Raw genomic sequence first — 26115 nt, forward strand, 5'->3', positions numbered from 1 at the left:
AGCCGCGGGCGCCGGCGGCCTCGCTGCGCGCACAGCTCCCGGGCGTGCTCCCGCGGGCTGGAGACCGGCCGTCCTGGTCAAAGCGAAAACGCGCCCGTAAGCGTAAGGCACGCCAAAACACGCGATCGAAACACCCGGTTTCTAGCTAAAATTATTTTTTTTTTCAAATGTACGCCCGTAATTCCTGCAATGCAGTATTAAAGTTCCTGCTCTTGTACCTCCTTTATCAACTTTGCGTTATTAGTTTAGATCTTCACAACTGCTGGGGAACATTCTGCGCAGAGGCACCGCTTTGCCATCCTCCCAATCCAAGCCCAGGAAAGCACCCTCCTGGAGTTTGTAAGTCTGCTTGTTGAAAGTGCACAAATTACAATATCTATAGCTGAATGCACTGAAATGAATCTTGAATATCTAAAATAATTTATCCTGGCAAAATCCGGTTTTATTATCCTGTACCACGTTGACTAGTCACTGGTTGTGTCGATAGGAACCCTTAAGCCTGCTTCTGTTCTGTTGTGTAATTCATTTAACCCACATGTGGTCATTTGCACCAGCACTACCAAATCACTTAAAAATGAAATGTAGAAATGACTGTACAAACCACCAAGCACATTCGTTTTTAGTAAGCAATATAAGATGCCCAGAATTATTTAATAAATATTTCTATTTTTTTTCTACAGAGATCACTGGTTGCTTTATTTCTTACCTCAATTCATGGTAAGTGTTTTATTATTAATATCTTTATTGTTCAAATACAGAAAAACGTGTTCTGCAGATCTTTTATGTGTGTGTGGCTCCCCTTACAAGCGGTGGGAATGCCTCATGTGAAAGGAGTTCAAAATCAGGCTATTGGATAGCTAAGCTTATTAGAAAGCACCGTTTATCTAATGAATTCCAAAGTGTCCTAAATTGACAGAGCCTTTTTGTGTGTCCCACAGTTCTGCTTAAAATACATCTCTAATATTCATTTTCTATCCAAATTCTGAATTGGGTAAATGTCTTCTAGCTTTCAGTACACTTGAAAATGTTATTTAAAGACTTGAATAATCCCTACATTATTTTTCTAAATAAACCAAGTTAAAAACTGTAGCCTATTGATCACTTCTATCTTAGATGACCCTAAAGCTCCTTAAATTTACCTCTTACACTGAGCAAAGTCTTAATTCAACTAGAAGTGTCTCCTGATTTCAAATTGCACTAATGCACAGCAAAATTAAATTCAGAATTTAAACAAGATCAGACTGTCTCCGCAATATGTGAATAACACTTGGAAGTCACTGAATGAAAACCACCATGAAAGTATAAATTAGCATTTCTGTCTGCTGGGAATTGCAGTACCTCCTTTTTTGGATCTCTTACAAATCTACTAAAAATCCTACGAGACTTAAAAGGTCCTGCAAAATGCCCCTCTACTATGTGYGTAACAGTAAATTCTAAAAAATAAATTATTTTAAGTCTTCTTTAAATGATTACAATTTATATATCAAAAAGATTACATGCCTTCCAAATTAGTGTAAATATATATTAGTCGATGGCTTATTAGAGCAGCTGAAGTTGTTCGTATTTTGATGCTTGTATTTTTAATAGCAAATTATTTATGAGAAAGTAAGAAACTGTTTTTTTCCAGTATCTCCAAAAACACTTGATTGCAAAATTCAATCAATCCTAAAATTAAAATTAGGAGACAGGATCAGCATGAAAGCAATTGTGTTATAAGTCAGCGTTAAGATGTTATTGATAGAAAAGCTAATGCAATACATTTTACCCTGTCACACGTTTCTGGCCCAAAGCAATTTGCCAACTAGCTAACCACCTCAGCATAAACACTGGGGAGCCCCTGCTGGGTCCTGGAAATCCCGCTTGTCTGCAAGTGCACAATATACAAGGAAAATCTCCATAAAGCTCAGTGCCACAGTTGAATACAAACACTCCTCAGGTCCTGCTGTGACTTGGCATACCCCATTGGACAGCTGGAAACTGAGAGGAAAGGAGCTGCTGCCAATAACATGTTACAAGGGATTTTCAACGTAAAGTTTCCTGGAAACAGGCAGCAACTGACATAGTWATTTTGCTGGAAAATATTGATGTGATATATAAGATATATACAATGATACACAGCTGCATTTATTAGGTACTTGCCACGATGCATGGTAAAGCATAGTGCCATTCAGTGCATTTTTGGTACGATTTGCTTGCCTGGGCTAAGAATCAAACCCTGAAAAATTACAAATAGAACTTATCCCAACCTTATGTTTTACCTAATACAGTTCTGGAAAACAGATATTGTCCTAAATGACATTTTCTTGTGCGTATCAAAAGGATTTAGCTTACTAAGGGTTATGAATGTGTATCTAACACCTTTGCAGCTGCAGTTTACTGTAGATAGAGTGCATACAGTAACTCTTTCATTTCTTCTTGGAACCACTTGCAATGAAGTGCTACTGGCAATCATTAAAAAAAGATTGCTCTTTTTATGTAGCTTGAATATATAAAATGGTACTTATCTGCATTCCGGTGTAAAGATTGCTTGAAAGACAATTCAAAGATATAAATGAAACTGAGCTAAATTACGGATTGGCGTACTCCATAGTAATTAGTCTGAAGTAATATAATTTTTAATGTAAAGAAGCTACATTTTCTAACTCTGCCTAAAAGCCCAGCATTCTCTATGTGTTATAATAAATTAATGCAATAAAAACAAGTACACTTATCCCATAAAGAAACTTATTAACCAGACTGCTAGTGCTGCAAAATTTGGCATACAGTAAACAATACTTTTTTTGTTAGAATAATGATGTTCAGTTTATTCTTTTACACTGTGCAGCACTTGGGGACCACATCCATTTACCAAAATAATGCCAAATTAGTACTGTAAATATTGAAATCAGGCCTTTCAGACTAACCAGTGGCCTAATTTTCTCTTCAATCTGCTCTTAATCTCAATTCATCAATAACACTGCCTTATTATAGGACTTTGACAGCGAGCTAGGGCTTTTGATAAATTATACATCTCAAGCCAGATTTAAAATTTGAAGCTCAAGTGCTAATTATCTGTACAGGCCTACTTAATAACGAGATTTCTTGTTAAGTATCTGATCACAGCATGGGCATCATTTGTCAAGAACCTCAAGTCTACCTTGGAGACTAGCTCTTCGAATTCTCCCTTGCCTACCATATGTAAAATTGGGATCTTTGTTTCTATAATAACCTTTTATTAGGAAGCTGACATAATGATTAAGTTCGCTGTAGACACATACAATGAGTTAGACAATTACCCTTGCTGCTTTAAACTACTCAAGCTCCTAGCAAGACAAAATAATTAATATTGAATTTTAATTTGATGTGTTCCACATTTAAACCCCAATTTGCAAAGTACACCTGGAAGGCTGCCGCTGTTTCCTTGCAGTTTGTGYTGATGAAATAAAGGCTCCTGCAGTTTGAATGTAAAAGCACAGAAGGCATGATGCACCACAATCACTTCTCAGTGGAGCAAAGAATTTTCTAGCATTAATGGGAAAGGTAATTACCTAGGTCTAACTTTATAGCCTTTTCTCTAATGAAACTATAATCTCCCAGGCCTACATGGTTTAAGCATTTACATGATTTTAACGATTTCACTGCCATAACAGTTGTCACACATGGTAATTTAAAAACTCAGTGCCTTGAAACAAAGATGCTAATTATATTTCTATATTTTTATTATTGAAATAAAACTGGACTGTGTGAAGTGACAGAACCATAATAAAAACAACCATGCACTGCATTGCTTAAGTGAGTGGGGTGCGGGGGGGAAATGTTGATATTTGCTTGTAGGGAAAAAGGCGCCTGAGAGCTTTCACAACTGTACCTGTTAACCGTGCTGAGTGGTTTAATTCCTCTGAGATCTGTCGCTGAGGCTAAGCACACAATCCGCTCTGAGGACCCTTCATTGTGCCAACCTCAGGCAAAACTCCCATTGTGCCAGACTGTGTAGTCATTCCCTTATTAAAATGGAAAWGATTTTCAACTGTAACCACCTAAGCACACGTAGCACGTATATATAATATTGCTAATGTAACATAGAGTCCTCAAGCCATTACTATCTGATAGTCTAATACTCTTACAAGTGTTACTGCAAATTTCATGGCAAAATGTCCATTGCAATTGGCAAGAACTTTCCTGTGTACAGATCAATTTGAGTCTGAAACTTTTGGAAAAATGGGTGTATTGCCTGACAAAGGACCTCAGCACTGAACGGACCAGTAATTTACAGGGTGTATTCTGTGGCTTGATTCCAGCATTTTGGAATACTACCTCATGTGTCTTTTGGGGCTGGGAAGGGGTTCCCACCCGCCTGACATCATCCGCTATTCTTAGCTTTTGCACCGTCTCCTCTATATTTCTTTGCTAGCCTCAGTTTTTATTATACTAGAAGGTTTGGCTGGAATCTCACCTTTATGTCAGACATGCACACTGGCAGGGATGTAACACCGTTAGTAAAATCTGCTTTCCCGATGACCTCATTTCCAGGGCTGGGACCCCAGCAAAGACACTGGCTTTACTCAGATTTAGTAAGGCTGGATGACTGCTTTAGTGTTGGCTTTTGTCTGTATTGGAGAACTTCACATCTCTAAATGAGCTGAAGTCAGCTACCAAAATTTTCTGGGAAAATCTGATTTGATGTTGATCATCATGGCACAGCTTTATCTTCCAAAACCTGCTCACAACCACTGACTGTGTGCCTCTAGTRCAATGTTTGGGTACATATCAAGATATGAATTTCCGCAAAAGGCAGGTGTGCTCGTGCCTAATGATGATGCCTTCTGATTTTATCAGCTTGTAAGTGACACAAAATGATAAAAGTAATAAATAAAACCCAAAGAAATTAGAAGCCACTTTGCTAATAGAAAGGTGAACCAGAATTTTGATTTTGCGCAAAATTCAGGTTTTTACAATTCTATACTGGGATAAAAAGACAAGAAGACAAAATATATTTATCAATATTATTTTTTTCTAGAAGATTTGCTGCCACTAATTTCCCTTCAATTTCTTTATTTTATGTATTTATTTTTGCCGTAATGCAATATATCAAGTTAATCACAAGGTTTCCTGGAGTCACAGTCTAAGAGGACTGGCGGAAGATATAGCTGGGAAACCCCATGGTCTSAGTCTTTCTAAAGCAAACTTTTGAAGTAGTCCAAGGAAATAAGACTTTAAGTAGTGTCTTTTTGGTAACAAATTCAACTGATCTGAATGACATTGCAAGAACAGATCTGGTAGAACATTCTAAAAGAGTTAACTTATGACAAATCCCTGAGAAGAAAAGGTCTGAACAAAAAGCTATGGACAAAGAAATACGGAGAACTGAATACAGTGATTAAACATAGGTTTCTCCTTTAGCCCCTGAAACTAGTATTTCCATATACTAATGATAATATCATTATGAGAAAGACCAGATAAGACCTTGGGTAAAAGTGTAACAATCCTTTTAGCATGGGGTGGAAAAAAAACTATCACTACTTAACCTTGTACCAAACCAAAAAGAAAAGGATATTTTAGGTTGGGGAGGGACAAGGATAACGAGGAGTGCCCTGTAAGAAAGGGAAGAATTAAACCATGTTTTCTATCTCATCTCAAGAGGTACACTGCATTCCAGAAGGATAAAATGCAGCATGACAACATGGGATGATGGAAAATAAAAGCTTTCTCCATCAAAAGCTTTAACTTACAAATCTCTGCAGACCAGCATTTACCATTATATTTAAATACAGAAAGATAATTTCTCATTCTTTAGGGATTTAAAATTCAAACGTCCTCTTAGACCCGCCTATAAGGAAAAAGTTGTCTGTAATGCTTTGTAATGACTTCTTCAGCATGCCTTCAATGCTAAGATTGCTTCTGCTTTATTTGCTTCAGCAACAGGGTAACTAGATTAACAAGTGACATGGGGTACGTAAGGCTGTCAGCTGCCCGTGTTTGTGTCGGCACTCTTCCACCAAGGAAGGTCATTTACTCCTCTCCTTTCACTAAGGGGCATGCTACCTAGAGATACCTTGCACTTACAGTAGGGAAAGAGTAAAATCAAGAAGATGGGAGAAATGAAAGCGCAGTGGGTTGTCACCAGTGGTAATCTGTTGTGCAATTGTACAGATCCTAGGGCAACTAGGACCTGCTTTASCACTGTCAGGACATACATGTCTGTGGGATTTGCTCCGAGTCATATCTCTTTCTATACCACGGGCCACTGTAGCTGCTCTCTCATCATGCGTTACTTGGYGCACATCCCTGGCAACCACAGTCACCCAGGAAGGGCAGGCATTTGCGATTAACCTAGCTACTGCTATGCACCACATAACCTGCTTCCAGTGCTCCCGGCAAGGCTGTTTATTCACAGAGCTCAACGTAGCRCAAAACTATTCCACTATTCTTCTGCATTTGTTCAGTGTTGCATTTGTGTACCTCTAAAAAGCAGGGCAGCTGAGTGACCGTCATAGGGCACAAGATTAAAAGCTAAAAAATCCAGTGACGCTCAGCTTTGGGGCACTTTCCCCACTACTTTATTTACAGTACAAAGTTTTCATAACCCATGCTGGTCACCGTCTTGCACWCAAATCCCTGAGTTTCCAGTACTTAAACTGGGCTCTAGAATTCAAGGGAAAAGCACTGTTATCCTGCTCACCTTTTAGTGCTTGAATACCTGAGGGTTCTGGGAGAAGCCTTGCACCCCCGTTTTGAGGACGTCTGCACCTGGAAGATGAAGTACTTTGTCAGTTTTGTATTGTTTCATTTCAAAGCATAGATTTACAATAATGGTGTGACGTTAGAAAAGATAAAATAAGAAGATTCATTATTAAGATGGTAAGGAATGACAAGACTCTTCCTTAGCTACTTTAGTACACCCGTTAACTAAATATACTGCCTAATTAGCCTCTACCACTTACCCCAGGGAGGGAAGGTTCGGAGAGCTACTGCTCTCCTGCTCCTCCTGTTAGAGATGACAACCAGAACGAGCCAGAGCAGCTGCTCTGAGCCTCTGTCTGCTGCAAAGACGGGGACAGGAAAAAAAAAAAAAAAAAAAAAAAAAAAAAAGCTTTCTACTGCTTGCTTCCTCCTGGTTTCCTATAGTAAGGTACTTCCTGTAACATTACAGGTAGTGCAGAAGATCACATAATTTCCTCTCTGTTCTCTAAAACATCTAGATTGCCATTGTTATTGAATACATTAATTAGTAGATTCCCGACTTTAGCCTTTTAAAGATGTTTTGGAAAGGTTCTGTATCACATGATGCGTAAAAAAAAAATCTTAGTAGATTCATGATTATCTCATTCCATTTCTTAACAGAAAGAAAAAATGTGATACAGTTAACAGTGGAATTCAGAAAAGGTTGTTCAGATTAAGAAATTTTTAACAAAAAAAATCACATTAGGCTTAGAAAGGGCTTCTTTCAGGGTTCCTACACAACTAGAAATTCCTTCACAGCCACAGGTCCTGCTGAGCTGAATGTCAAAACCAGCATTTGCTGACATGTTAGATACCTAAGGTGTTAAATGTAAAACAACGCTAGGATAAGGACTGTTTTAACTGTGTTCAAAAATAGTAGCATTTCAGCAATGTAAAACTCTCAAATGCTTATTAATGCACACAGGCAACACAAATCAAACATTCCTTTTTTTCTTCAGGCACATGTTAGTTTTTCAGACATAATATTACTGTGCAATAAAAAAGCCCCAAATCACTTATAAAAAATGCTGTCAATGAAAAAAAAAACAGGATTGCTACTTTGCTGGTGGTCCTAGTAGATAAAAAAAATTGCCACAATACATCATCCTTAAAGGAAAGACAATACCAAAGGGGAAGCTGCCAGAAGGTGCCATTTTCAGATGTCAAGATAAGGGATGGACATCTGAATTAATGCAAGACTTGTTGCTTGTTGTCTGTAACAGGCAACCTGGTGCCCTACTAAAGCAGACAGCGGTGCTTGTGCTTGCTGTCTTTCTTTTTTAGGGGGTATAACTGAAGGAACCTAAGAAACTTAAGAAAACAAATACTTGTCTTCAAAGTGTTCCTGGAGTCATCAGCTACTTGTTCCTGACAGTGCTGTAAGTAGTCCTTCTAGAGCTGTATGGAGAAACAATGTGGAGATTGGATTCTGAAACCACTATTGTAAAAATCCATTAACCCCAAGTGGACAAATCCAGAAACCACTTTTGGCCTTTCTAGGACAACAGGTTCAAGGAAAGAATCACTGTTGCCAGTGTTATGAAAAGACTGTATAAGTACCATATTTTAGGTACTACAAATAGGAATCTTAATGCAGTTATGCAAGAGATCAAGTTTAGTGAGCGCTGTCAGTTGCAATATGCAATATTGTTTGGCTTTATGTTACATTTAAGGAATGCTGAGCTTTTATTTTTTTTATTTTTWTTTTTTAAGTGTGTAATTGTGGTAAGTGTTAAGGTTATAAGTAGTCGTCTAAAAAACTGGCTATAGTCTGTGGGAGCCAGGAAATGACCGTGAGGAAGTTATGATGCAGAATTAGGTTCGCCTGGGCTAGTACATGCACCTTTCTCTGTGCGGCTAGTGTTTGGGTTTGCTGGACTTAAATCCTTTAAGACTATCTTAAACTCGAGCTGTATTTAAGGGCAGATTTTCACTCTGATGGACTTCTGAAAATTTATGAGATTTAAAAGATTTGATATTCACAGGAAAACATGCTTGGCTCTGTATCCAAGAAATTAATGTTATTTTGGTGACTAACTTTTCAAATAAGTTACTCTCCAGTGCACAAACTAAAGCCTCTTGAAAACATCATTCTTAGGCTGAYGGGTGTCTATACTGCTTTGCTTTCCAGTGTCTCTGCCTTGTTATGTTTTCAGCCTGTTGTACTTGCTTTCTCTGCCAGAATTCTATTTCTAGCACAAACACATTTCTGCTGCCAACTAGTAGCCTTGCACCAGACCTCCTCATGCCAGAGTTATCGTAACATGGAGTCTGCTCAAGTTCTCTGTATATCTTGTCTTATTTAAGCACATGCAAGACCTAGAGCAGCGGTATTTGCAATCAGAATGCTACGATATAATTGTGCAGTTTCTCTGAACTACTAATACATCCTTCACTGTGTCAGACCATTGCAAAGTAGTAGGAAGAACACGCATGCTATAATTACAGGATAAGTTCTGCAATGCCCTGCCAGCAATAAGTCCCTCATTTCTATACTGCTATTATATATTAAAAAAAAAAATCCAAAGAATTAACATCTGCTCCCAAACACAAGTGTAAATCCAGAAAACTTGATATTGGGAGTGAGGTATCTGTGTTTATACTGAGACAACTGAAAGCAGAATTTAAATGTCAGTCATATTCCTCCATCTGTAACATGATCAAGCTTGACTTGGCCCCAAAGGTGGTTTTAAGAAAAGTGCTGTAGTGCTACACATTAAATCTTTAACTGAATTTTCACCAGTTACAGATAAAGCTAGAATAATACCTGAGTTACCTTTCTAATGACTTACACTTTTCACATATGAAAGAAGGTGAGATGACTTGCTAACTGGTGCAGTAATTAATCTTCAGGAGGGTAGGAGATACAGCATTAAATTGGAGCTCAGGTTACAGAGATGAAATCAAGTGAACAAGTTCAGTGTCTCTAATACCTTACTACTTGTTCCACAAGCTGTCCAAGTGCATCAAGAGATTTAATTAATTCTGAGATTCCCTGATCAGTTGCAGAAAAAAGACAAAACACAATGTATGGCAAAAGAGTCCTAATCAGAGTGACCTGCTGTGTGGTACCAGAATTATCAGTGTACTGTTCGCGTACGTTGTGGATGATGTACAGTCTCTGCATCAGACTGCTGCAACTCAGAACTAAACTGCAAGTTCCTGTACTCAGGCAGCCATTTGAAAGAACGTGAAAAGGCTAAACAAATCAATGGTGAAACTAATGGTGAAAAAATTTTCACCATTACATTCTAAACACAGAGAGAGTTTTTAGCAAAATGCAAGAGGATCTGATTCTTCCAGCACATAGAAGTTCTTTATTCAGACTACCTAGGATTTCCATGCTCCTCACCTGCTTCCCAAATGTAAAACCCTGTCAAGGCAAACCCTGTATTTCAGGTCCCTATGGTGGAAGGACTGAAGTCTGAAATTGTGCCAGGTTGAGGAGTACCTTCTCCCCTTCAGTGTACAGTCACCAGGCATTTGACTAGGACAGCTTTGCTCTTTCCTGAGCCAGCAGCTCAGCAGAAAGCRCTGCTACACGGGCTCTGTGTTCTGTCCTGCTCCCAGGGCTGGCACACGTCTGAGTACCACAGGAGTGGCATGACCAGGCCTTGCGTGGAGCAGCACCTTACGGTTCTGGTTTAATTACCTACCTTTTTGACTCCTGTAAAAGAATGAAAGGATTTTTGGAAGATGCTGTCTTCAGAACAAAATCACTGTATGCTGAAGGTTTTCAGTGGGGAATGGTTTCTTTAATTCTCTCTTTTTTTTTTAATTCTCTACATAGCAGCTAGGCTTTCTACCCCAGCTAATTTAGGTGGGAAACTTGTTTTTATTCCATTAACTTTCAGCATGAATGTCACCAGCTATAGCTGATAGCAGTGACTACTGCCAGAAGTCATCAACACTTTTGTGTTTGTAGATTGATTCACAGTACTCCTCTTTATGCCTGCAAAAGAAATAGAAGAAACAGCAGTGGGTCCACACAATTTATTCTAGAGCAGGAGGTACATAATCTTCTGCTACGTTAAAAATGCAAAAAAAAAAAAAAAAAAAAAAAAAAAAAAAAATCTTGCCTCCATACCTCAGACAGCTCCCATCACTGCAGAAGGACTAAATTTATAGCCTATGTGACAGTGTTTTCTGATGAGCTAGTGACACATTAGAGGCAACATATTTGCCTGGAAAGGAGCACCCCTGCTTCCTCAACTTGTGTGCATGAAAACATAAGATAATCATGCATTTGTGTTTTTAGGCACTCTGTCTTTGCACCAGGGACTGCCAAAGAATTGTACCATCTCTAAATCCCACATGAGTAAGCAGAATCCTACACATTGAATAATGTTGGAGTTTGCTGCTCTTTTTACTTGTTCAGATTTGCAAGGAGAAGATGACAAGATCTTAAACTAAATTGTCCMTGCTCTTTTGATTTCAAAAGAACTTTAACAATCTGCACTAGCTGAGAATTTGGCCAGTTTTCTACATCACGTTGGCTGCTTAAGGACCASGCAGAATATTGTTTTTTTCTTTAGAGGTTAAGTTCAATCCTCTGAAGAAGCTGTTGACTAGCATTAGTAGTGGGTTCATTTGTTCTCTGCTGGACACTGTCAGCCAGCAGGGGTTTAGGCTGTTTTGCAGCTCCCAGCTCAATTATTTCTCAGGGCTCTTTGTTTAATATAATGGGGTCAAATTCAGACTGTAGGTGGCTGATGATTTCTGGTCCAATTTAGAATAGTCTGTCTGTGAGCCTACCTTGAATCCAGTTAATCTCTTTTTGGAAATAAAGTGAGAACTCTGCCAAGTGGTCAGTGATTTGTTTCAATATTTAGTTTTTATAATGTAAGCTGATTAGCAACTTTTCTGTCCAGAATGGCTCTGACATACATTCATGAAGCTGTGATTATAGATAAATTTTCTCTTATTGTAATGCACTGCAATAAGAAGTTTTTCTGTCTGATGAAATGAAAATAGGTTTCATACTACCAATATCTACTTTATGAACCTGAAGTTTACTAATGAACTGAATATTCTTGATTACTGTTTAGAGCGTGGTTGGTTACTTAGGAGGCCATAATTCTCAGAGATTTCTCAATGCATAGGTAGTAAAGCTGACCCGTTGGCTTTTTAGAGCCTATATTAAATTGTCACCTTGGCTGAATCACACACACTGAACGGGACCATGAGCCTTAACTGCTTTAGCTCAGCCCAAACCTGTAGAGTTTTAAAAGACAACTTAGGGAATGTAATAACAGGGAGATCTGTTAAACTTATCACTGAAGATTCTGCTGAAAGCACTAGGGAATCAAGACCTTTCTGGAATAAACTACTCTATTTTTATTTTCTAGAGTAGTGCTGGAACAAAAGACTACAATCTCATTCTGACTAAGCAGAGTAGTGACTAGACTACTTGTCTTCTTCGGGATTAAGGGTCTCATCCAGACCGTARCTCAGTGCACAGAGATCCAGAGAATGCTTGACATTTCATGATCTTATATTGAGGTAAATAGATAAGAAATTATGAAAGCTTTTGTTCCTGTGATAAAGTATGTGGGATACAAGCTATATAACAAGCTATTTCCGATAGGACATACAGTGATTGAATTTAACCTTACATAACAAGTTTGCAGTATCCTGATAGAAATTTTAGTTTTACTAAAATAATAAAAGCTAAATACAAAGAAAATTTATGATAAAATCCTGATATACACATAGCACTTTGTCACAGGCTTGCAAAGGGGGACAAGGGAGCATTTGCAGCTTTGTGGAATTAGCATCTTTTTTCTCTTAAACAGTGTTTCTCTCTCAATAGCAGTCAAACAGAGCAGTAGAGATAAAGTGGCACCACAGAGGTATCTTTGCTTAACCTGACTGTCATGTTACGCTCTGTACTCTATCCAGTTCAATTCATGCATGTTTCTTTGATGCATGTGCTGGTCTTGGCTCTTGCATAATATTACAAGAGACCCATTGGCTGCTTACTGTGGAACAGGAGAAAGTGGCTGACATGTTGCATGAATTGCAATTATCTTGTTTTACCTGTTTACAGTAGGGAGGCCTAATTAATTCYCATTCATTTTAACAGTTTTACCAAAACTTTTCAATTTAGAGAATTTTCAAATATAAAAAATTGTTAGTAGAATAAGTGACTTAAAATGTAAAATGTAAAAAATATCACTACAGAATTCTAAATTTATTTGATTTGTGATAGAATGATGCAAGGTACCATTTGCTGACTCCACAGTTAGTGGAAAAGGACATAAAAAATTTCCCATTTATTTCTCTTCCTAGGTGACTGTTCATTCTTTACTCATGAGATAAACCTTCTTTGGGGCATAATGGATGGAGCTTGCAATAAGAGAGGGAGGTAAGCAGGAAAAAAACAAAAACTTACTATTCAGAAGGATATTTTTTCTTTGAAAGTAACTCAGTACTGAGTAAATAAGATATCAAAACTAACTGTAGTCCTGGGTCACTTTCTGTTCAGTCCTTTCTCAGGCAAAATAAATAAAAACTTGAAACAGAATAAGGACTCTGAGGATGTGAACATTCACAGGGAGAAATCTTTAAGCTGTCAGAGGTCAGCAAACTCGTGAAAACATTGGAGAAGTTTCTAGGTGAGTCTGTATATTTATATTTTATATTTCTTCATTTCTTATCCTTATTGTTATCTTTATTTCTTAATTGCACAATTCTAACTTGAGCAATCAAACGTGAGTTCTTTTTTCTACATCTTCTGTTTTATTTTTTCAGGTGAGTACGTGATTGTCATCTTCTGATTCTTCTCTGCCATGATGACTAGAAACATATTTTTTCTGAAATTAAAACCAAGAATTCAGTGCTAAAGTTCTGTATCTGGAGCCTTATAAAAGGTCTCCCCAGGTTAAGGAGACAGGGAAGGCCATTTACTGAGCCGGACATAATGCTACACAAATTAGGCAGGAACTCTGCGTTCTCCCACAGCCACGAGATAAAGACCTTACAGCTTGTCCTTTTACACATGACCCTTAAGGATTAAAGAATTTTGTTGTGTACTTGAAGAAGACTGAAAGATTTCTCCCTATGAATGTATACAGTGTTGGGCTTCACTCAGGGGGAAATGCTGTCTGAGGTAATAAGCTGGTGGAATCATTCTGTTCTCCCATTGAGTAAGCATGTCTGAAAAGCAGTTTCTCCAATATGTAATGACTTTGTCATAGCTTCTGGTTTTGCATTTAAGGAATTATTTAGATCCTTTTAAAGTGCAGGTTACTGACAGAATAGCCCCTGCCATGGAAACACAGGTAAGAGTCATTACTGAAAATAAAGCAGAGCTGGTTGGAATTTCGCTGGTGAAGGTTTATGAGAATAAAATAAAGTCAGAGAAGCAGGGGACAACTTAAGTAACTGGTGGCAGATAGAAATTCTAGTAACTAATCCAGAAATAGTAGAGTACAGTCCCGAGAAAAGGTAAAAATGCAGAAGTAGAACACCTGAAAAATAAAGTACGGGTCTGTGAGTAAAAATACTATCTCTCTGAGTGCTTCAGAAAAACTCTTGCTTCCAACAAATATAGACATATCTTCATCTTTTACACAAAGTGAACTTGGTACTTTAAAATTTGTTGAACTGTCAGTTTAATAAAGTTTTTGGTAAGGTGCCTAATGTAAACATTAATTAGTATAGTATTGGCAAAAGAATGATCAGTAAGAAAATGGCTAAACAGGAGATAATTAGCTGAACTGAATTGGAAAGCTATTGGAAGAATGATACTAGTTCAAAGACTGATTGGTTTTACAGAGTTGACTCAATATTTTCCTGATGGCATTGCCACAAATGGATGTGTTAATGAACCCTGCAGTTGATGCAAAGTTGGGAGGCATTCTTGGTATGGAACAGGACAGGAATACTGTATAGGCAGTTTGAAATCCAGTAAAACTAAATGCAAGCTTAAAAAGAATTCCATATATAATCTGGAATTTTATCGGAAGCACCAATAGAAGTGAAAGTGATCCTTTCATCAGCCAATACACACAGCTCTTAGTCACCAGTGCAAAAGACCTGGTAAAACTGTAAACATTTTAGGTCACCTCTAGGTCTCTGCAGCTTTCAGCACATAGGCATGCTCCAGCTGTACAAGCCTTATTTAGCGTAGCAAGAATAAAGCTGAGAAGGATATATGGTATTGGCTTTGTATCTAACAAGGAAATAAAAAGAGAGAGAAAGAATATCTATTTCATTTAAAGGTTGAGCTAGATAAGAAAAGACCATCTGAGGCCAATCTGAGATTTAAAAGGGAAATTAGAAGAAGATCTATGCAACACATTAAAAGGCTGAGTTTTATATAGCTTTCCATCAAAGAGAAGCAGAGGATGGGGAACATGCATGATTTTAAATGGATATTCATCAGTTACAACGACATGATTGTTTGCAGTATCACAGAAGTGCATTCAAAGCCTTCTTCAGTGTTTTTTCATTTAGCAAAATATGGTTACATTGCAGTAGCACCTTTTCTTCAGGGGCTATCTTCAGAAAATTGAAACTGACCCCTAGACTCTTTAACCAGAAAAGACTATCAAAACTCTTCATCTATGCACTGTGGTATTAACTTGCTGCAGACTCATAGCCTGCTTTATTTCACAAATGCAGTTCTGAAGTTACCAGTTTTACCTCTTGGATTCCCTACTTGCTTACCTTCAAAGCAGAAAAAATAGGGCTTTCCTAACTTTTAGACCTCAGTGCTCATTCCAAGAATGCTTAGACAAACTATATGTAAGCATGAACTGGTTGTGGAAGAACGTACACCAGCACTGGACAAAGAGAATTCATTGCCATGATGAAGTATAAAGTGTCAATGTTTTGCTGTTTTAATCAATATAGCCATGAGCTGCCAAACCTATACTGCATGGAATTGTTCCTAGCAGTCACATAAGAATGTAGTTCTCAAACTCCAGGATAGAAAACATTCCTCTGAGATTTCATGTGTTTTCCATTGGTTTCGTTCCAGGTCACTTGAAAAAGTGTCAATGTCAAACAGACAGAGAAGTTCTTGATTCTCTAAGAGTACTAGTCTTGGTGATAGCAGGCGGCCTTTCCATTTTGAGATAATATGCTGATGTTCTTCTAAGCACAAGGTGCCTTCAGCTTAGTTAAATTGTCATGGCATTTAACTGCTAGGTATCCCTTTAMATGAGCAAGCTTGGCAATATGATATATCATCTTTTTCTTTTAATTGTCAGCCACTAAAAAAAAAGAAACAAGAAAAAAGAAGTTGAAGTCCATCTGAGACACTGCCTATGCATGAGTCATCCTGCAGGCACCTGGTGGAGATAAACTTCTCAATTGTTAGAAAAACTGCTGGACCTTTTGGTACAAAAGATCATCCTCTTAAGGATGCTTAATGGCTGGGTAGCAGTCTCCTGTGTGAATGTATCCAAGTAATTATAGCTTAAAGTTATACTAATCACTCCTAATAGAGACGGACTGTTCCTCCTGCTGTGTCCCTCACTGCTCCCAGATGAGAACTATCCCAACAATTTGAGATTAGTAGAAACACTTGTTATACTATTAGCTTCATAACTTTATTAACATCTTTGATTATAGAACAGATGGATGAATCTTAATCATTCTACAATGGAAGATTAAATAGCTTAAATTATATCAATCATATTTAAGTCTTTACTTAATAAAACAACAATTTATGTTGGATCATCAGTAGGGTTTGAACCCAGTGCCTTCAGATTAACAGCCCAGACTTCCTCCATTAAAAGAGTAAATCCATTAGCTGCTTGCAGTAGTACACTTATATCTATGTACACTGCCCATTAAAATATATGATCCACGCTGTGTCAGTGGATTACATGTTGAATTTTGAGATTAAGAATTCCTAGATTCCATTTGTGCCTCTCAGAAGGAGTTTTACCCCCTGAATAGAGTAGGGCACTGAGAAATGGGTCAAATGGAGGTAGTATTTTGCTATATTTTTACATAAAGCTTGTGTAAGTGTTTTGAGTATCAAAAGACTTTATGAAAATGTTCAATTCAGGTATCTTCAATTTAGAGAAAGAGAAGGGACAAACGCTTAGATTTGGTATATGCGCTTTGAGATTTAAAAGAAAGAGAGTTATTGAGTGTCATTATGAGGCAAATTTAAGAGTAGAAACTGAAATTAGGTATTGATAATAACGTGCATTTTTTGTCAGCTATTTCAGTTAAACCAGTACACAGAAGTTGATGGCTTTTTCCCTACATCATTTTTGCTACTGTAAACTTTGGATAATATAACTACTCTTCTTGTGGTCAACATTGATTTGCACTGACCCAAAATCCTAGCTGCAACTTATTAAACCCCTCTATGTGCTACTTTATCTGCCATCTTATCAGAGAAAACACCAAACTTTATTAAAAGTGGCAAATGAAACCACTGATTAGAGATTAGATGTATTATTCTCTGGTATTTAATGAAAGATCCAGTGGAGAGCGACTCAAAAAATCTCATGTGAAAAAAAGATCTCCAACTTCACCTCTAGATTCAAAGGCTCCAATAGAATCACAGACTCAGTAAGGTTGGAAGGAGACCTCCGGAGATCATCTAGTTCAACCTCCCTGCTCAGCAGGGTCACCTAGGGCATGTCAGACAGGGTTGCATCCAGGCGGGCTTTGAAGATCTCCAGAGGAGACTCCACAACCTCTCTGGGCAACCTGTCCCAGTGCTCCGTCACTCTCACAGGGAAGAAATTCCCCCTYGCGGTCAGGCGGAGCTTCCTGTGCTTCAATTTCTGCCCATTGCCTCTTGTCCCGTCACACGGGACAACTGAAAAGAGTTTGTCCCCGTCCCCTTGACACCCTCCCTTCAGGTACTTGTACACATTGATCAGATCCCCCCTCAGTCTTCTCTTCCCCAGGCTAAACAGGCCCAACTCTCGCAGCCATTCGTCATAGGGCAGATGCTCCAGCCCTCTGATCATCTTTGTAGCCCTATGCTGCACTCTCTTCAGTAGCTCCATGTCTCTCCTGTATTGGGGAGCCCAGAACTGGATGCAGTACTTGAGATGAGGCCTCCCCAGGGCTGAGTAGAGGGGCAGGATCACCTTCCTCGACTTGCTGGCAACACTCTCCTACTGCACTCCAGGAGACCATTGGCWTTCTTGGCCAGAAGGGCACATTGCTGGCTCATGGTCAACTTGTCATCCAGCAGCACTCCCAGGTCCTTCTCTGCAGAGCTGCTCTCCAGCAGGTCAGCCCCCAGCTTGTACTGGTGCCTAGAGTTATTTTTCCCTAGGTGCAGTATTCTGCACTTGCCCTTGCTGAACCTCATGAGGTTCCTCTCTGCCCAACTCTCCAGCCTGTCCAGGTCTCTCTGAATGGCAGCACAGTCCTCGGGTGTATCAGCCACTCCTCCCAGCTTGGTATCATCAGCAAACTTGCTGAGGAGGCACTCTGTCCCCTCATCCAGGTCACTGATGAAAACGTTGAACAGGATGGGACCCAGTACTGAGCCCTGGGGGACGCCACTAGCCACAGGCCTCCAACTAGACTCCACGCCACTGATGACGACCCTCTGAGCTCTGCCTTTCAGCCAGTTCTCAATCCACCTCMCTGTCCACTYRTCTARCCYRCMCTTCCAGAGCTTCTCTAGRAGGATGTTATGGGAGACAGTGTCAAAAGCCTTGCTGAAGTCAAGGTACACAATGTCCACTGCTCTGCCCTCATCTACCCAGCCAGTCATTCCATTAGAGAAGGCTATCAGATCGGTTAAGGAGGATTTCCCTCTGGTGAATCCATGCTGGCTATTCCTGATCACCTTCTTTTCCTCCATATGTCTGGAGATGACATCCAGAATGAGCTGTTCCCTCACCTTTCCAGGGATGGAGGTGAGGCTAACCAGCCTGTAGTTGCCTGGATCCTCCTTCTTGCCCTTTTGGAAGACTGGAGTGACGTTGGCTTTCTGCCAGTCCTCAGGCACCTCTCCAGTTCTCTAGGACCTTTCAAAGATGATGGAGAGCGTCCTGGCAACAACCTCCGCCAGCTCCCTCAGTACCCGTGGGTGCATCCCATCCGGGCCCATGGATTTGTGGATGTCTAGCCTGCCCAGAAGGTCTCTAATCCTATCCTCCCCAACCAAAGGAAAGTCTTCCCTTCTCCAGACTTTCTCCCTCACATTCAGGTTCCAGGAAAATACATTCACAGTGTCAGACTTAGCAAGCTTAACTTCAGCGACTGCATGTGGAGAACAGATTTTTTCTTTTTAGACTAACAGAAAATGTATGACTGTTGCTTGTCATTGTTATTGTAGAGCTACAACTGCAGGGCTGGTAAGTGAGGTATGGTAAATTAAAGATCAGCCACTAATATGCTGTTTCAGAATATCACCTTCAGAAGCAAATTGCCCAAGAGCATACTGAGGAGTATGTTTGGCACTAGCTCAGTGGGAACAGAAACTACTAATTCCTCATCAAAAACACATCCTGTGGCATCATTTGGCTTCCTTGGGGGGGTCTAAAAGCAGATCTAGCTCTAGTTAATTTTGGAGACCTTTTGGAGGAAAAGGTGTGATCACACAGTAGCTCTGTAGCTGTATATTAAGTGCTATAATCCTGCAAACTTTGCAAGTATACCCATCAGTCTTCCTCAAAACTTTACCTATATACTTAAGATTAAATTTTTATTTGGCAATGTAATTTCACTTTACTGTGAATCAGTACATCAGCTCTTCTATAAGTGCACTCAGTTGCTCCCTGAAGAGACAGAAATTTAGCAGTGGTATATACATTTCCTGCTTATTACATTGCAAAAACCCTTGGAGGAGTAATATATTGATTAGCACGAGTCATACTATGCGCATCTTTGACTTGATCAATACATTTGTGTGTTGTGGACTGGCTAATGGCAAGTGTCRGAGTGCCCACCTGTTTGAAATAATTGCAGGATACAAGCATTAACCTATTGAAAAAGCACATTTATTGGGCACAAAGAAAAATTTATGATCTTCAACTCTACACTCTGTGCAATAACACTGACTGCCAAGTAGAGAAGAGATAGTTCAGCTATATTAAAATAGCAGGTAAATCTGGAGTCTGGGGTTTGGTCCAGGTATTTAAAGATCTGAACAGAGCGTAATGAAGGAACAGATGTACCACTTCAAGCCAGTATGGCACATAGGTAGCCTCAAAGGAGCACTGGAATACAAAATAAAAAAGGGTATAACTCTGATCAAAAATATGTATATCCAAAGATTAAAAAAATACACAAAGCTTGATACAGATATGCCATTAGTTTACTTCATATCACTCCTTCAGGATGAGATACTTTTTCATGCTCTTGTAAATTATTTTATTTTTTAAAATAGCTCTTCCAACTGTCCTGAAATGCTTTGTGGATTGTTCTTTGTTATTCTTATACTTCTGATTGGCCATACTTTTCATTCTAAGCTCACAGAATGGAGGAGGAGCTCCTGCCTCTTTCAAACTAGTAGATCAGTAGGCAAAGTACTCACTTAAGATTAACTTAGGTTCCTTTGTTAGCATGCAGGGATTAAATATTTCCCAGGAAAAAAAAAACTAACCACCATGGTAAGGTATTCCAAGCTGAGCTGCACTCAGTATTTTCGACTGCTGATAGATTGTTCCAAGTGGTATATTTATATACTCAGCAGCAGGAAAGAGCTGTCGTCTGGTGGTTCCACATCTCATTCGGTACAGGGTTCAGCCTAACTTCTGGTACTCACTCTAAGAAATAAATAAGCATGACTTTCAAAGCAGAACAGAAGAGACTAAGAGCAGCTGAGGTGCAGAATGCTCTGAGGAATATGGACCAACTGGGGTTCCTGGACCAGGTATGCCCACTGTTATTTTTCAGAGGAGATAAGAAATAGCTGAATGTTTCCTGCTCTATGACGTATGGAAAGGGAGTGACTTCCAACAACAGATAGCCTATAGTGGACTAAACAACTGTAGATATCACATATGGTTTTGGGGTTGACTCCTGAAACTCTAGAGCTTCCAAAGGTGAATCACAAAGACCTAGGAAATGGGCACTGTGGGAAACCAGTCACCTCAGGGAGGTGCCCAGTCGGGTGCTGCACACTGAATGGGTGTCCTACTTTCCATGCCAAGAGTCTAACAGAGAAAAGAACAGTTCTTTGATTTGAAACAAACTTCTGTGTTGCTGCAAGATCTCTTTCCATTTTGGAGTAGCTAAACTATTACCTTTTTCCAGCCTGTCCAAGACAAAGTGTTCTACAGCCCTACCTCAGAAGCCATAATGTTATGCTTTCTTCTGGCCTACTCAGCTAGATCACCTTATCAGTATAGAGCAGGAACAGTGACCTGCTTATCTACCTTCCGTTTTTAGTCCAATTAGCATCAGAACTCAGGACCTTTATTAAGTTTGTCATGCATCTTTGGATAGGTGACAAAGATGAGTATTTGAGATCTCTCTCTGAAACCTTATAAATTGAAGTTTTGTACAAGTTCCACAGAGATGCAGGTAAAACTTGGCCTTGGGAGGAACTCTCTTAATTAGAGATAAAAACTACCACCTGACTTGAAACCCAGGCACTTTGATTTATTCCTTGAAAGGGGGCCAAAGGGGGAATAGCAGTCTAAATACTCATATGAGAAAACTTAGTGTGATGCTGTTGTCTATTAAAGTAAGAAAACAACGAATAGAAAATGTACTATCAAGTCTCTCCTGCTCAGTTTCTGTAGTGCTGAATTTACAGAAGAGAAGAGTGTGTAGTTCTCAGATAACTGGAAAGTGCTTCTAAGTGTTTCCAATATATGTGGTAGTCTGAAGGTGTTTTTATAGACTAAGACTAGTAAGGGTTTTTCTTTTTAAAAAAGATCTTACTGGTAATCTAGTATTCTTTCCTATCCATTTTTAGTTTTCTATAGTCAAGCTGAGGCTAGTTGTATGAATAGCAGAAATTTACTCACTCTAATGTATCTTTTAAGAGAACATCTAAGGAGAGAGTGCAATTTCTGTAACACAGAAAATAAATGTAGTGCCGTTATTAACAGCATGTAGCATTCCTGATGGTGCATTTAAACAATGTAAGTTGTTAGACTTTAAGTAAGTTGGATTCTAAACAATAAGGAAAGCATTGAAATGATAAAGCAGCAAAATGACTTCCACTGTGTAGTTTCAATATTAATATGAGAAATGTCTTAAAAACTAGAGTTAATCTAGCTCTCTTTTCACTAGCTGTAGGCTAATGCATTTGTTGCTAAACAAAAGCCATCCCTTTTGGAGTGTTGTGGAAAGTATCCAGCATCCATGTTGATTGAAAAGAACACTTTGGGATTTGCTCTCAGAACTACAGCCGGCTACCCTTAGTGAAAAGGAGAGSTCCAGTTTTGAGGCAGCCTTTAATTAAATGTAAAAATGTTTCAGGAAAGTGGAGGTAAGTAGCTAAAAGCAATTGTGTTCTGGACTCCACCAGTAAGCTAGACCAACCTTCTGAAACGTGCTGAAAGGACTTCTTGCAAATCCAAGAACAGCAGTGTAAGGTAAGACACTAGGTAATATAGGGTTTTTTGAGAGAGTTTCAAATCCACTGAGTTGTCTGTAGACACTGACAAAATATTCACTGCTCAYCTCTGAGCTTTCTGTARTAGCATATTTAATAGATAAACTGTAATAGTGAGTTAATATACTACTGTTTATATAAAGTTCAATACTTTTTATAGATACTATGCCTTACAGGAATGAATATAACTTTAAATGGGAAGATAGGAGCCTAAATGCTCTAGTGGATATGGTTCTTTAACTATGCTGTCTATGTGGATGTAGGATCTGTCACTCATCTTCTGTATCTCAGCACTTGTCACAAACTTATAAAAACACTATTTGGTTACATGGGTAAAAGACTATGATTAAAGGAGGTGGAATTTATTAGGTGAGGTGTTTAGCTGGAATACAATAGAAATCATCCGTTAGTGTCTCCCACTCTTTTAGTAGCCAAGGAAAGGTTGCTATTTAGTTTGTCACATAGACCCTCTCCCTTTGTCTGAGATTCTTCTGTTGCCTCTGCGAGTAACGGACAGTTTAGTCTGGGTGTACTAGCATTAGGTCGTAGCTGGTGAAGACACTGACAATCCACATTTGGAAAGTAGTAGAGTATTCAGAGAGATCTAGGTTAAAAATCTAGATTTGGATAAAGTCTGATGTAAAACACCAAGACGTAAACTCCCTAGGTGCCCATTTCACTAGTGACCGTAGGTAATATGTTCCCAGGGAGCAGGCAAGAAGCTCAAGGAAGAAAGGGTACCTGCAACCTTTTCTTAGGTACATGATGACCTAGGAAGGGAGGACTTTTCCTGCTTGATGAGCACTGGATGTAGAAAGTTCTACTATTATACTTGATGAAACTTCTGCAGAGATATCAATACCCTTTATACTAATAGCATTAACTTTGCCTGCAGTACTTAGCTGCTTTTMTATACTTGAAAATAGCATATGAAACTGGAAGTTGACAATGTACTACGTGGTACATGCCAGAAAAGGGTTAAATTTACTGTACAATATTTTATTACGTAACATTTTCTTGTATAATTTTTACACAGAACCCCAATTTCACTAGGTGGATAGTTCCTGTGAACCAAGACAACTTTTCAATGCATTTTTATACTTGCCATTCAGTATTTGAATATATGCTATACTGATGGATGTTTACCTCCTGAACTGAATAAGGAATCATTGCCATAGGGATTTTATAGGGTTACAACTTATTACTGCTAATGTTTTCTTATTATAAATTTGACCCCTTTTGAGCATGTACCAATAGAATTCTTCATTACGTTAGCTTGTGTAATTTCACATAGAAACCCAATCACACTGGATGGATAGTTTCCAAGAATTGAGACAACTTTTTAATGAAGGAATCATTGGCATAGGGGTTTTAGAGGTACAACTTACTATCACTAACATATTCAGCTTCAAATGGCTTTTATTCAGAAATACAGATAGAAAGGCTGAAAGAGGGAGATTAAGTTTCTGGATACTTGAGAAACTTCATTCTCCTTTAGCAAATGTATAGTAAAAGTTTATGTYCCCTAGGGAAACCTTTGGAAAGACTTGGACTTCATGTGTTTAAAGCACTGTTTGAACAACAACTATTTAAACTGCATAATCTCTGAAGCATAGGTTTATAAGCATTATTTTCCCCAAATCATACAGGAGTGGACAAAGAAAGTACTAAAGTGACTTACTGAAAAGAACAAAAGAAACACGTAGCAAAAATCTCAAATTTAAACTTGGGGTTCCTGGCCCATCATGCCTTTCTTTTTATAGATCTCTTTGACATCAATTGCATGTACATCCAACACATCTGAAATCTGCTTAGTTCCCAAACTGGAAAACTTGAAATTTGAAGAACAGCAATTTTTGTTTACTTGTGGAAAACTTTTACTTCAATGGTTCACTTAATACTTGCACTATTGCTGGGACAACCATAGAACTGAGATGAAAGATGTCGTATGCAACTGTCTCAACTGTGAGACCATCCTTTTCAACAGTCCTACAAAAAAAGAATTCAGATTTTGTAGTGAATTAAATATTTTCTAAGCATTGTCTACTGTGCAGTTCTGCAGAGGTACTTTAGCATAGGGCACGTTTGTAAGCAAGTATAGCAAAGTTTTGTGTTGCTTCCCCCGCGCCTTTGCTTTAGGATAGACTGAAATAATGTTTCATGACTTTTCTCCATAGTGATATTGCCCCAAACCATCTAAATGGTAGCTGGAGGAAAATAAGAATACAGAAACTTCCAAATGAATCTCTGTCAAATCCAGTAACCAGTGATTCAGTAACCAAAGTAACTCCTTTGGCAATGACCAATAATAGATGTTCAAGTGAGAACTGAAAGAAGTAATCCTATTGAACAAAATAAGTGGTATATGGACTACTTGAGGTGGATGTTTCTCTGATCAAAACAGCAAATATTGTACAATTCAAAAGAAAATTCCTGGTGCTGTTAATCAGATTCTTCCTCTAATGTGCACAGGAATATGTATAGCAAATAAAAACTATATTTCCTCCTCCTCTCTTCTGGTTTCTGTAGCTTCCATTCTTAGCTCATGAAAGTCTGGACTGGAGCTAGAATTCAGACATACAAATTCAACATGAGAGGTGTGCAGTAGGTCAGGTTTCTAGATCTGAGAGATTGCAACAGTAAAAAGTCCAGACTATCTAGCTGTCATGAAGTAGGAAGGGCACTGTCCCATTACCATCAAGGCAAGGGGCTTATTCTGTCTAGGCCTAGGCGGGTCTGGAAATGTTGGATATTCAGAAGAGAGGGCCATGCCCAAAAGAGGGAGGTCCATTACCTCATTTTCACCAGGTAAACTGCTCTGCTAGGACTAACAAGCAGGTTTTAACAAGGATGAACAAAATCTCCCTCAAAAAAAGCTGTAAAGCATTTGGGTTTGTAGATGATGGAGTTGGCTTGTTAATAAGGTATTAAGAGTTAAATCCTTCCTTTCTCCAGAACTCCATCCTCATTCCCATCTCTTCTACTGACTTCTAATGTTCCGTTCTTTTGGTAGAGTTTGCTGTTTGCATGATTTATACCCCTGGCCAGCTAGCAATAATGTCTGACAGGTAGTGGATGAAGGATGCCCTTATATTCTAGTACAGTGAGAAATCACTTTCAGTGATGAAACCAGTCACCCAAAAGAATATAGAACTGTAGTAAAGGGAGTAGAGAAGCCCCATTGGATACTGGTGATTATAAGCACGAAGAAGAGGTTTAGGTAGTGCTAGTAGTAATGACTTCAGAGCCTAAAAATGCAGATGTGCTTTAGTTTGGTCATACAGTCTAGTTAGAAGAGYTCTGTTCTATCCACTGAGTAACTGTCTACCAAAAGAACAATGCCATTCCTTAAGAAAATTTCTTTTTTGGGCAATGATCCCTTTAGATCTCCCTAGACTTTTCTATATGAGGCCATTTTCAGACTAACCATAGCAACTCCAAAATAGAGTGTAGTAAATGTTCTCCTGGATAACCTTGGTCAGATATATAAACTGGCAGTACTGTTCATGTTGGCAGGATTTCCAGTTGGTCCTAGTTATCACTGAGAATTTTCCTCTCTGCCATATTGCAATGTTGAACTTGTGCAGTGGTACAGCTCTCTATGGTAATACTACTTCCATTTCTCCCCAGCGTGAGAGAAACAACTAGAATGCTAGCTTGCAATCTGTCTCACTAATGCATAAGCTGGTGTTCACAACCCTAAGGGCTTGTAGGCAATTTAATTATATTCATTTTGTAATTTCAAGTGATGGTATTTTGTAAACATTTTTAATGTATCATCATTAATATGCTAAGGAAAGAAATCTATTTCTGCCATGAAAGAGGAAATAAATCTTCACTATCTCTTTGGTCCACTAGTTTACATTTAGAATAGAACACCTTTTCTGAAAAGCTGTTGGAGACATATG

At 38.7% G+C, this 26115-nt stretch overlaps 1 protein-coding gene and 1 long non-coding RNA gene across 6 annotated transcripts in view; one reads left to right on the forward strand and one right to left on the reverse strand.

The window, feature by feature from the left end:
* Window positions 1–7015, reverse strand: part of LOC146600573 (uncharacterized) — a 68448-nt gene extending 61433 nt beyond the window's left edge. For all 5 annotated transcript variants that reach the window (XR_014897975.1, XR_014897974.1, XR_014897977.1 and 2 more), the window contains exons 1-2: window positions 6921–7015; window positions 6659–6726 (exon numbers count right to left, since the gene is read on the reverse strand). This is a non-coding gene — a long non-coding RNA (uncharacterized LOC146600573). The remainder of the gene's footprint in view (window positions 1–6658; window positions 6727–6920) is intronic.
* A 6026-nt stretch (window positions 7016–13041) lies between these two features.
* The window catches only part of LOC146600574 (uncharacterized), a 38466-nt gene continuing 25392 nt past the window's right edge, over window positions 13042–26115 (forward strand). The window contains exons 1-2 of the mRNA XM_085321881.1: window positions 13042–13066; window positions 13271–13316. Coding sequence (XP_085178007.1) covers window positions 13042–13066; window positions 13271–13316 — 71 coding nt within the window. The remainder of the gene's footprint in view (window positions 13067–13270; window positions 13317–26115) is intronic.

The sequence above is a fragment of the Rhea americana genome, unplaced genomic scaffold, assembly GCF_003343005.1.
Source record: "Rhea americana isolate MKP2758 unplaced genomic scaffold, rheAme1 scaffold_12, whole genome shotgun sequence".
Taxonomy (NCBI): domain Eukaryota; kingdom Metazoa; phylum Chordata; class Aves; order Rheiformes; family Rheidae; genus Rhea; species Rhea americana.